Source organism: Candida oxycetoniae, assembly GCF_023343755.2.
Source record: "Candida oxycetoniae strain CBS 10844 chromosome Unknown scaffold10, whole genome shotgun sequence".
Taxonomy (NCBI): Eukaryota; Fungi; Ascomycota; class Pichiomycetes; order Serinales; family Debaryomycetaceae; genus Lodderomyces; species Lodderomyces oxycetoniae.
This window is the reverse complement of record NW_026055470.1, coordinates 283,869-295,811: the sequence shown is the minus strand read 5'-3', so window position 1 is coordinate 295,811 and position 11,943 is coordinate 283,869. Positions and strand designations below refer to the sequence as shown.

The 11,943-nt window shown below is 47.5% G+C and overlaps 3 protein-coding genes across 3 annotated transcripts; 2 read left to right on the top strand and 1 right to left on the bottom strand. All coding sequences in view use genetic code 12, as the record gives it.

The window, feature by feature from the left end:
• Window positions 1-712: 712 nt before the first annotated feature.
• On the top strand, window positions 713-3,944 carry KGF56_003948 (peptide alpha-N-acetyltransferase complex A subunit; the record flags this gene model as incomplete). The annotated part of the gene is made up of 6 exons (XM_049325335.1): window positions 713-956; window positions 1,022-1,137; window positions 1,283-1,598; window positions 1,812-2,865; window positions 3,474-3,501; window positions 3,843-3,944. The coding sequence occupies 6 exons, from the start codon at window positions 713-715 to the stop codon at window positions 3,942-3,944; spliced, it is 1,860 nt and encodes a 619-aa protein (XP_049179107.1).
• Window positions 3,945-4,536: 592 nt separating this feature from the next.
• On the top strand, window positions 4,537-5,436 carry KGF56_003947 (mitochondrial 54S ribosomal protein mL46; the record flags this gene model as incomplete). The annotated part of the gene is made up of 1 exon (XM_049325334.1): window positions 4,537-5,436. The coding sequence occupies one exon, from the start codon at window positions 4,537-4,539 to the stop codon at window positions 5,434-5,436; it is 900 nt and encodes a 299-aa protein (XP_049179106.1).
• A 772-nt stretch (window positions 5,437-6,208) lies between these two features.
• On the bottom strand, window positions 6,209-10,542 carry HST3 (NAD-dependent histone deacetylase; the record flags this gene model as incomplete). The annotated part of the gene is made up of 3 exons (XM_049325333.1): window positions 6,209-6,298; window positions 7,510-8,126; window positions 9,114-10,542. The coding sequence occupies 3 exons, from the start codon at window positions 10,540-10,542 to the stop codon at window positions 6,209-6,211; spliced, it is 2,136 nt and encodes a 711-aa protein (XP_049179105.1).
• Between the last annotated feature and the right edge of the window lie 1,401 nt (window positions 10,543-11,943).

The window sequence follows — 11,943 nt, the reverse complement described above, 5'->3', positions numbered from 1 at the left end:
TCTCTCTACTCTCTCTCTACTCTCTCTCTACTCACTCTTTCGACTATCTCGCTCTCCTCTCTCCACTATCTCGCTCCGCTCGATAGTGTCGCTGCTCGATAGTCTACTCTCTCTTCCCTCGTCTACTCTCTCTCCTCTCTCCACTATCTCGCTCCGCTCGATAGTGTCGCTGCTCGATAGTCTACTCTCTCTTCCCTCGTCTACTCTCTCTCTTCTCTCCACTATCTCGCTCTGCTCGATAGTGTCGAGTCTTTCTCTCATTTACATGCAAATTATTTCTATGCTACCATAAATGGAAAAAGAAAAAAAAGAAAAAAAGAAAAAGATTTGTAAATCTTCACCAAAGACAAAGACACTAGAGACAAAGACACTATCGAGCAAAGCGTGATAGGTATCAATCACCATCAATAACCTCAATCACTTAGCTACTATCCATTAGCTACAGATTAGCTACCATCAATTAGCTCTACACATCAGCTACACATCAGCTACTATCCATTAGCTACTATCCATTAGCTCTACTCATCAGCTACTATCCATTAGCTACTATCTTCCGCTATTCAACTAGTCTCGCTCTGCTCGACTAGTCTCAGAAGAACTGTGTCCCCGCTATTCAACTAGTCTCGCTCTGCTCGACTAGTTTCAGATACACAGAGGTCTCGCTATTCAACTAGTCTCGCTCTGCTCGACTAGTTTCACTGCTCGACTAGGTATGTTCTCCCAGGCACTCACACTATATGAAAACAGACAGTACAAAAAGAGTTTGAGGAAACTCAGACAGGGTGGTGGCAACACTGGCACCACCGGAGGTGGTGCTAGTGCCACTACTGCTGCCGCCCTCCTAGAGTCTATCCTCCTTGCAGAACTAGGAAAACCTCACTCGCACCCAGAGTCCCTCCTCAACATCAATAACAAGTCTGACAAGTCTGACTTGTTATTTACATATTATCTCCTAGGTGAGTATTATAAACAGAGAGATTATAAAAAGGCTGCAGGTTATTATGAAAGGGCGTTGGACCAGCAGCAGGTCCGCCAGGACCTGCTGTCGCTGCTGATGATGCAGGGGCTGGAAAAGCAGGCACAGCAGAGACAGATGTCTCTGTCGCTGTCGCTGCTGCAGGTCCTGGCGGACCTGCTGTCGCAGCTACAGCTCAAATGCCTCCACTCACTCTCCGCCATCTACGCTCACATCTCTTCCCCCCTCCTCCTCCCTACAAGAGAAAAAATCCTTGCTATCAACCCGGTATATAGACCAAACTGGACAGCTTTGGCCGTCGCTCAGTACCTACATGGCGACTGCCAAAAGGCAGTCGCCACCTTGGATAAGGTCGAGGTGATTATGGGGAAGGAGGATTATGAGGGGAGACAGTGTAGAAGGTTTAGGGAACACATAGCCCACTCCCATGGCTGGCGCCATGGGAGTGAGACCAAGAAGCACCCTGCTAAAGAGCACCCTGCTGAAAAGCAGAGTGCTATACACAAGAAAGACAATGAGAGTGACAATGAGAGTGACATGGTGAGTGATTTGGAGCAGAGCGGTATGGCGAGTGCCCACTCCCATGGCTGGCGCCATGGGACTGGGCTTTTAGAGCAGGGGGGTATGATGGCTCACTTCCATGGCGCCAGCCATGGGAGTGAGCTCCATATCCGCCACCTCATCTCCATAAACCCTGATAACGCATCCTACTACCCCCTCCTCCACAAATACTACTCAGACCTCCCGGCCCTATACAAAACACTAAAGACTATCTACCCAAATGCTCACCCGCCAAGGTACTTCCCCCTACTCTTCCTCAAGGGCAGAGCCCTAGAGGAGGAGTTGGTCCAGTACCTCAGTTACTATATCTCCAGAAAGGTCTTTGTCTATCCGCTAGTAAAACACTTGAGATCAGGGGTTATGGACTTGGCAGTCAGAAGGCTCGCTTTGATGGAGCCACTGCCCGCAGTGGATCCATATCTAGCACACTTCCTCGCCCTCTACCATAAAGACTTGCCTTTGATCGAGGAGGCTATTGCATGGACTCCAACCTTGCCGGACTTGTATGTCGTGAGAGCAAGACTCTTGAAGGGCAGGGCAAGGCAGAGCAACACCACTCTGGCAAGCCAGAGTGATCTTGCTTCGGCTGCTGCTGCCATAGATACCGCTCGCCATCTAGACCTTTCCGATAGATGGCTTAATCAGAAATGCGTAAAGTACTACTTGCTTCTGGGGAATACCCCAGAAGCAAAAAGGGTCATGCTGTGCTTTCAGAAATGGGAGATGGTTAAAGAGTTGCAGATGGTAAGGACTATACTAGACTTTTCTGAAGCAGCGAAGAGCTCTGCTCCTGAAGCAGCTGCGAAGGCAGCTGCTGAACAGCAACACCACCCCTCAGCATCTGAAGCAGCTGCGAAGGCAGCTGCTGAACAGCAACACCACCCCTCAGCATCTGAAGCAGCTGCGAAGGCAGCTGCTGAACAGCAACACCACCCCTCAGCATCTGAAGCAGCTGCCTTCGCAGCTGCTGAACAGCAGGTAGGTACTACTCAAAGTACTCCTCAAGGTACTCCTCAAGATGCTCATCAAGGTACTGCTCCTTCTTCATCACCATCTGCTGCCGCAGATGGTAATGAAGCTAAGCAGAGTGCATTACCATCTGCTGCCGCAGATGCTAATGCAGTGGTGTCCATCTTCTCATCATGGCTTTCAGACATCTTCGACTTCCATCTATACTGCATGAGACGTACTCCCTTGGAGTACCTCTACCTAATGAGATGGGCTCGTAACCTCTACAGCTCCCCCATATTTGTCCGCGCCATGAATGGCGCAGACCTGGCAACTTTGCAATCCTTGCATAAAGAGCTCGTCGATCCCTCTTCTCTTGGGTATGCCCTTTACAGGGCATACCTCAGGGAGAAGAAGTATCTACTAGCCTTGAAAATGGTGCTGTTTAGTAATGGCGAGAGAGGGAGGTTGTTGGAGGCAATGTGTGGGGACGTCCACCCGGCAGTGAGGTTGGTCGTCGAAAGGGCTCTAGCAAGTAGCTCCGAAGGAGCTACTGGCTGAGACTAGACGAGTGAAACGAGTCTAGTCGATACTAAATACATCAATACTATCGAGCAACACTATCGAGCAACACTATCGAGCACAGCGAGATAGTGTTGAGAAACTAGACTAATGAGACTAGACTAAAGAGACTAGATACATCAATACTACTCTACTATACACTTCTATATACAACTGTACACTATCGAGCTCTGCTCGATAGTGTTTCTACTCTCCTTTATACTACTTATCACTAACGAGCTCTGCTCGTATCACAAATGATAAGATGTTGTGATAGAGCGAGACGAGTTATCACAAAGATGAGTCTTCTACACAACACTATCTCGCTCTGCTCGATAGTGTTGTGCTCGATAGTGTTATATGCAGTCTTGCTCATCTCTTTTTCTCTTTTTTTTTTTTTTTTTACTTCTCCACTAGCGGTCGCTAGTCAAGAAGATAATGAAAAGCTGCTACAAGTGTGGGTCCATAGGCCACTTCGCAGACTCGTGTCTGCAGGAACAACGTTTGTGCTACAACTGTAAAGAGCCGGGCCACGAGTCCGCTCAGTGCCCTCACGAAAGATCCGCTCTGGCTAAACAGTGCTACCAGTGTGGCCAGACTGGCCACATCCAACTGGACTGTACCGCAGGCGTCAAGTGCTACAAATGTGGAAAGACTGGGCATATCAGTAAACAGTGTGGCGCAGTCCCTTCAGGCCGCGGCCTGATGGGACTGCACCACATAGCTCCTTCTGGTGGTGCTGGTGCTTCTGCTGCCTCCTGTTACAAATGTGGAGGGCCTAACCACTATGCAAGAGACTGTCATGCCTCAGACGTCAAGTGTTACCAATGTGGCCAAATGGGACATATCTCGAAAGAGTGTGAGGCTAACTAACTCTGCTCCTGAATTCACTGCGTAGCAGTGAATGAATGGCGTGGTACGGCTCTCCTTTGGAGCGTGGTACGGCTCGGCTGAGGAGTTGCTGCTACACAGTGAATATATACTACTTATTTTATAGTGTATTGAATATATACTTACATCAGTATCTACTCTCAACACTATTGAGCTGTAATTAGTCTCTACACTATTGCCACTATTGAGCTCTGCTCGATAGTGCAGCTGTATCTACTCTCTACACTATTGACACTATCTCGCTCTGCTCGATAGTGTTACTAGCTCAATCTTCTCTCTAACTACTCTCTCAAGATATGTCTATTTTATATAGACTACTCCTTACCATCTACTCTCTATTCTCACTCTATTTTCTCTAGACTATCGAGCAGAGTAAAATAGTCTCTACTCTACTCTACACTACTCTCTCGACTAGTCTCTACTCGATAGTCTCTAGTCTCTAGTCTTTACTCTACTCTCTCGACTATCTCGCTCCGTTCAATAGTCTCTAGTCTCTACTCTTTACTGCTCCACTATCTCGCTCTACTCGATAGTGTCGCTCAATAGTCTTATTTTTTCCGAAAATTTTTCACTACTACTCTCTACTACAACACCAAAGTATGAAGAGAATAGTGAAGAGGTATCTAGCTCAGATAGCTCAGAGGAGAGGTGCAGTAAGAGCAGTAAGAGCTGCCTCTACAACAGCTGGCGCGCCAGCTGTTGATAAAGCTATGGGTGCAACAGCTGATGCTAACGCACCAGCTGTTGATAGTGCTGCACCAGCTGTTTTCCTGACCCTCCTCCTTTCCCGTCTCCCAATCATCACCCCTGACCCATCCCCATTCGAAGCCCAGTTCTACTCGTACCAGTCTGAACTACTCAAAAGACTCATGTGGACATTCCCTAAATGGTTCTACTATAAAAAGGGCACTCTTGGTGAAATCAGGTATACCCAGATCAACAAGCCTCCTGTAAGCAATGACCGTAGTATCATCTACCCAAGAGGGAGGCCGCAGTTGCGGCACCTCAGAGACCTTCGGTTCAAGCAGGAGATCCGTTTACCTAAAACATATAGAGAGGAGGACCAGATGATGGGGCAGAGTGAAGAGAATGTAAAGGAAAAAGATATGTCTAGGAAAATCATCCCTAATAAGAGAGACCAAGAAGGGAGAGGCCTTGAACGGAAATTGCAGAGAACATTATATATGGTGAGGAAGGAGGATGGGAAGTGGAGGTTTCCAAGATATCAGGTGGGGGGAGCAGCAGGAGAGGGAGGAGGAGGAGCAAGCTCCTCCTCCCTCCACTCAGTTATCCACCACCACCTCTCCAGTGTCAACCACTTTATCGTCTCCCCACAGCCATGCCACCATCTCACCCACCCATATGGCAAAGAGTACTTCATCAAAGCACATATATTGTCTGGTGAGTTAAAAGGTGAATACCAGTGGTTGACTAAGGAGGAGTTGAGAGAGGTGTTGGGAAAGGAGTATGAGGGGGTGAAACATTTGCTCAGCACCTAGCTCCACCAACACTATCGAGCACGACACTATCGAGCGCAGCGAGATAGTGGAGCAGCACCAAACCACACTGCTCACCTCCCCTATCGAGCAGAGCGAGATAGTGGAGCAGCATCAAACCACACTGCTCACTGACACTATTGAGCACAGAGACTAGACGAGTGGAACGAGTCTAGTCGATAGTAGATAGTGAAGACTATCGAGCACGACACTATCGAGCAGAGCGAGATAGTGGAGAAAGAGAAGAGTGGAGAGAGAAGAGAGAAGAGAGAGAAGATAGTGGAGTGAGAAGAGACTAGACTCGTTTCACTCGTCTAGGCGATAGTAGATAGTGGAAAAACATAGTAGCTACTGTTGAAGAGAGCTAGTATGCTCAATAGTGTCGTCTAGTCTATGTCTTTCTCCACTATCTCGCTTCGCTCGATAGTGTCGGTCGATAGTGTCGGTGTTTCTGTATATAATATATAACATATAACATATAACATATTGTAGATATTGTTGAGAGACTAGTCTTCACTAACTACTCTTCTCTCTATACTCTCTCCACTATCTCGCTCTGCTCGATAGTAGAGCTCAAGCAGAGCGAAATAGTGTTGGTAGCAGTAAGGGAGTAATGGTAGCAGTGAGTAATGGTAGCAGTGAGTAATGGTAGCGTTTTATCATCAACAAGTGATATGGTAGCGTGAATCTCCAAAATTTACAGCGTAAGCTTAAGGAACCCCCTCAAACCTAGCTATAACACTATCGAGCAGAGCGAGATAGTGTGCAACGCTGACTAGCTACTAAATGGAGCAACACTATCGAGCGGAGCGAGATAGTGTTCAGCACTTTGAATCACTTGATAGCTCGTTACAACACTATCTCGCTGTGCTCGATAGTGTTAGTATATTAACACTGCTATACAGTAAGTGCTATAAAATAAGGGCTTGTGTTGGACTAGATAGACTATAGAGCACAGCTGTATAGACTGTCGAGCACAGCGAGATAGTCTATATCTCTCTACTCTCTCTTTTCTCTACTCCCTCTCTCTTCTCTCTCCAGACCATTGAGCACACCGAGATAGTCTATATCTCTCTACTCTCTCGTCTCTCTCCACTATCTCGCTCCGCTCGATAGTGTCGTGCTCAATAGTGCCGGTCTGTTGTGCTCCCCTATCTCGCTTTGCTCGATAGAGGAGGTGGGCAGTGTGGTTTGGTGCTGCTCCACTATCTCGCTCTGCTCGATAGGTGAGGTGAGCAGAGTGGCTCCACTATCTCGCTCTGCTCGATAGTGTCGTGCTCGATAGTGGAGATACACCATTCTCTTCATCTCCTTCTCCATCCCCCACACCTGCCTTCTTTGAAGGCAGGTGTTGTGGCTCCCACCAACCAAATCAAACTTCTCTATAAGCACTCTGATCCCACGGTTCGTCACCACCTTAAAAATCTTGACAAACACGTGTCTGACTATTTCATAGTCAGACACAGTGTTTAAGTATGGGGTTTTGTACACCACCGCCAAGGCTAGTGCCGCTAGCTCTAGAGTGTGCTGATGAAATATTGGCATTCTGCCAATATTTTCTGTGCACTGTTGCAGTATGGAGAAACAACACTTGACTAGTTTGGCTATGTATGTTTTGTATTCAGGTAGGGCCATGGGGATGGAGAGGGTGTGGAGGTAGAGGTGGAGGTAGCAGGACAAGAGCAATGACGACAAACCCATGGGGTTGTCGTCATTGCTTTGTTGCTCCTCCTCTATCTCCTCCAAGATCCTCTCAAACATATACATCTCAATCACACCGCCATATTCCATCACCTCGCTCATCTTCATCTGGATATACGAGAGCCGTAGTAGTACACCCATGTACTCGGGGACTGAGTAGATGGGTGTGTACAGCGCAGTGCCTACCCTGAGCATCCACGTGTGTTCAGTGATTAACATGTACTGGAGGAGGGAGGGGATATCAACACTTGGGTGTGGGTGCAGCTTTAGCTGCACCCTTAGCTGCAGTGCTAGTGTCCTCATAAACCCTACATACTTGATACACATACTCTCCTCAAGGGGCCAGGTGGAGAGGAGGAGGAGGGCACACAACACAGACACCGTAGGTGTCTGGTGGAAGCAATGGGATATGAGGAGGGAAGAGACATGGTCATGGTCATGGCCAGGAAAATTGCCATGGCCATTGCCATGGCTTTCTTGGTTCTGTTCATCACCATATGCTCTGCTTATCCCCATTATACACCAAAACACTAGCTCATCCTGTTTGAACACCTTTTTCGGATCGAAAAAGGTATCGTTGAAGATAGGCATTATAGGGTTGAACTGGTGTTTGTATTGGGAAAAGTGGAAACTTGCATCGGGTGGGTACTCTAAGGGATTAGAGCTCAAGAAGGAACTCCCTGGGGAGTTCCCTGAGGAGTTCTCTGATCTTAGCTCTGGCAAGGAATCGAACCATTCTTCTATTTCGTAATCGGATGCAGTGGAAGCACCAGTGGCACTGCAAGTGCTACTGGCTGGTGCTGTGAGAGTAGCACTTGCAGTGCCACTCTCTGGTGCAGTGCTACTCTCTGCACTGCTACTCTCTGTGTACCTCCTCATCAACACACTAGTCTCTTCCATTCTCTTGTCCACCACTCTTTTAATCTCATCCACCATGATCCTCACTCTCATGATACTCTCGCTGCTCTTCTCCCGCCCCATAGGGCGGGAGACTAGGACAGGGCGACATCGTCTGTTGCGCTTCACACACGCAGTGCATGGCATTCCATGCACTGCATCACACCGTGTCTTGTGCTCGCGGCACCGCTCGCACGTATGGAGGAGTCGCACAGTAAGCAGGGGCTTCAGCCCATGCTTAGTTACTCGACACTGCATTATAGATGAAAGAAAGTGGTTTCTTGGGTTAGCAGAGAAGTTTATTTTGTGCTCCGCTATCTCTGCGAGATAGCGGAGGTAAGCAGGAATAGTGTGGATCTGATTGGATGGTGGAGAAAGCCGAGGCGGGACACTCGAAACTATCTCGCTCTGCGAGATAGTGGAACCACTCTGCTCACTGACACTATCGAGCACGACACTATCGAGTACGACACTATCTCGCTGTGCTCAATAGTGGAGTGAGACTAGTGAAGTGTGACGAGAGAGACGAGTGAAATGACACTATCTCGCTGTGCTCGATAGTGCAGTCTTACTGACCAGCTTGCTGTAACACTATAGACTAGACGAAAAGAGCGAGGTAGTCTATACTCTACTCTGTATCTACTCTATATTAGACTATCGAGCAGAGCGAGAGAGTCTAGTCTACTCTCTTCTCTATAATCTAGACTATCGAGCAACACTATCGAGCGGAGCGAGATAGTGTCAACAGCGTCGCTCTGCTCAATAGTGTCAACAGCGTCTTTGCTCCACTATCTCGCTCCGCTCGATAGTGTTGATAGTGTCGTCTAAGAGTTACAATTTAATTCAATTTGGTGCAAATTATATACATTACTGTAATCTCAACACTATTGAGTAACACTATCTCGCTTTGCTCGATAGTGTAGTAACAAGCTAGACAGAGTGGGTCCACTAGCTCGCTCTGCTCGATAGTGTCGATAGAGGATGTAGCAGAGTTGCTCCACTATCTCGCTCTGCTCGATAGTGTCGTGCTCGATAGAGTGGCTCGCGCCGCTCACTACTGCACTTTACTGGTTTCCTCACACAGTATGACGTCTTGTTAGGTTGTAGTGCTTCTCCACTATCTCGCAAAGCGAGATACTGGTGTGAAGAACTGGTCTTCGGTATGGTCTTCTTCAGTGCTACTGTCTCCCCTATCGAGCAAAGCTCGATAGTGTCGATAGTGTCGATAGTGTTGCTCATTGTGGATAAGTGTTGTTCCCCTATCGAGCAAGGCGAGATAGTGTCAGTGGGCAGTGGGGATGAGTGTTGTTCCACTATCGAGCAAGGCGAGATAGAGGAGGTGAGAAGTGGGGCTCTATGTTTGTCCACTATCTCGCTTCGCTCGATAGTGTCAGTGGGTAGGGTGGTTTGGTGCTGCTCCACTATCTCGCTTTCAATTGTGGAGGTGGGCAGTGTTGCTTTATGCTTCTCCACTATCTCGCTTCGCTCGATAGTGTCAGTGGGCAGTGGGGCTCTATGCTGCTCTACTATCTCGCTCCGCTCGATAGTGTCAGTGGGCAGGGTGTCAGTAGGCAGAGTTGCTCGATACTGGAGCTTTTGTTGCTTCATAAAGATATCCGGTACCTCTCCCTTCACTATCCTTACAAACTCATCACAGTCCCCTAGTACCTCATAATCAACATACTTGCTCCACTTCTTCCCTAGTAAGGTCTTGTTCACAACAACCACTACTCCCCCTCGAGCATGTACTTCTTGGCTCATAGTACGCACCAACTTCCCAACCCCATCCACTCTCAAACTCGTACCCATGATAACCAAAAGATCAGGCTTTCTTTTCATATCACGGCTAAGCCCGCGACTGAGATCTTCAGAGTCGAGGTGGTTCTCGCCATAGAGCACCACATCCGGCCTCAAGAGCCCAATCCCTGTGCCGCGCCTGCCCCGGTAGATCCGCTCATAGTACTGCGCTACACATAAGGGACACTCGGGAGATCCACCTTGGTGCATCTCTTGCGTGTACTGCTCGGTCCACTCCACTTTACCATGACACATAGTGCACCGCAACTGGTGCAACGTCCCGTGCAACTGTACTACATCCAACTCCCTCCAATACTCGTGGAACTTCTTTGTGAACTTAGTGGGGCCTACTCTTAACCCGACACTGCTCTCTAGCCCATCAATATTCTGTGTATAGCACCGTAGAAGCTTGCCCTTGTCCCGGAGGTGCTTCACAAACTTGTGTGTCTCGGTGCCTCTGGCTTTGCAGCTGCTCTCATAGAGCAGCGCCATAAATGTAAAAAACACCTGTTGATGAAACTCATCCCTGAATAAATTTATATCAAACATGTCTTGGCCCTTGAGGATATGTTTCGGGTACTGTGCTTTGAGCTGCTGGTAGAGTCCATTGGGCGACCGGAAATCGGGGATCCCGGCATTACATGATATACCGGCACCCGTGACTACTACGACCCGCTTGCTCTGCGCAAGATGCTTGATCACCTCATTGAGCATAATGCTCAAGGAGGAAGAGGGGGTGCTCAAGTCGAGGATCATAGGATCAATGACAACAATGAAAATACAGTAACACTAGACCACTAACACTAGACCACTAACACTAGACTGTTCTAGACTATAAGACTGTTCTCTCAAGACTGTTTCTCAATGTCTCTGTCTCCCTATATTTATTTACCTCTCCCTTTCCCTGTACATCACTTTCTCTATTTTCTTTTTTTCCTTTTTTGTCGACACTAGCGACACTATTGAGCAGAGCGAGATAGTGGAGAGAGACTAGCTACAACATTATCGAGCAGAGCGAGATAGTGGAGAGAGACTAGCTACTACACTAGCTGCAACACTGTCAAAAGTACTCTATACTACACCTCTAACTATCGACACTATCTCATTTCTCTACTCTACACTACACTATCGAGCAGAGCGAGATAGTGTTTTCTACTCTACTCTTCTTTACTCTATTTTACTCTACTCTATTCTACACCACTCTGCTCTGCTCTACTCTATTCTACTCTACAACACTATCTCTCTCTGCTTGTGATGTTGCCATAAAACCGTACCCTCGTTATTCTCGAGATAGACTAGAGACTAGACGAGTGAAACGAGTCTAGTCTATAAAGAGTTGAAAGACAAGAGAAGAGACTAGTCGATAGTAGAGTAGTGAGATAGTGTATAGAGAGAAGAGCAGTGAAACGACACTATCGAGCACAGCGAGATAGTGTCGTAGAGAAGAGAAGAGAAGAGAAAAGCAGGGCAGTATAGAGTGGTGGTAGTGGTAGCGTGGTAGCGTTGGTTGTTTACACGCGTGTCATGGTAGCGCAATATTGAAATATTTTAGCGTAAACACTAGGGCACTATCAAGCAGAGCGAGGTAGTCGAGAGGGAAGAGTAGATTAGAGACTAGTCGAGAGAGAGTAGTTAGTAGTTAGTAGTTAGTAGTTAGTAGTTAGAGACTTTTCAGTTAGAGAGTAGACAGTAGAGTAGAGAAAGATGGAGAGTGAGCAACACTCTCTCGCTCTGTCCGATAATGTTGTGTTGCAGAGAGAGTGTAGAGTAGAGAGAGATGGAGAGTGTGCAACACTCTCTCGCTCTGCTCGATAGTGTTGCTCGATAGTGTCACTATTTCATGATTTATAAAAGCCTTTATTTAATAACTAGCTACAACACTGTCGAGCAAAGAAAGATAACGGAGCACACTATCTTCTCTCTCCTTCTCTCTCCTTCTCTTTGCTTCTTCTCTCTCCTCCTTCTATCTCCTTCTCCTTCAGCAGGTGCTATCGCACCTGCTTCTGTTGCTTTATTTCCTTCAGCAGGTGCTGTCGCACCTGCCTCCTCTGCCCTTTAGGTACTTGTACTTGCAAAAGATGAAAATCACCAACGACAATACGGCTCCCCCAATCA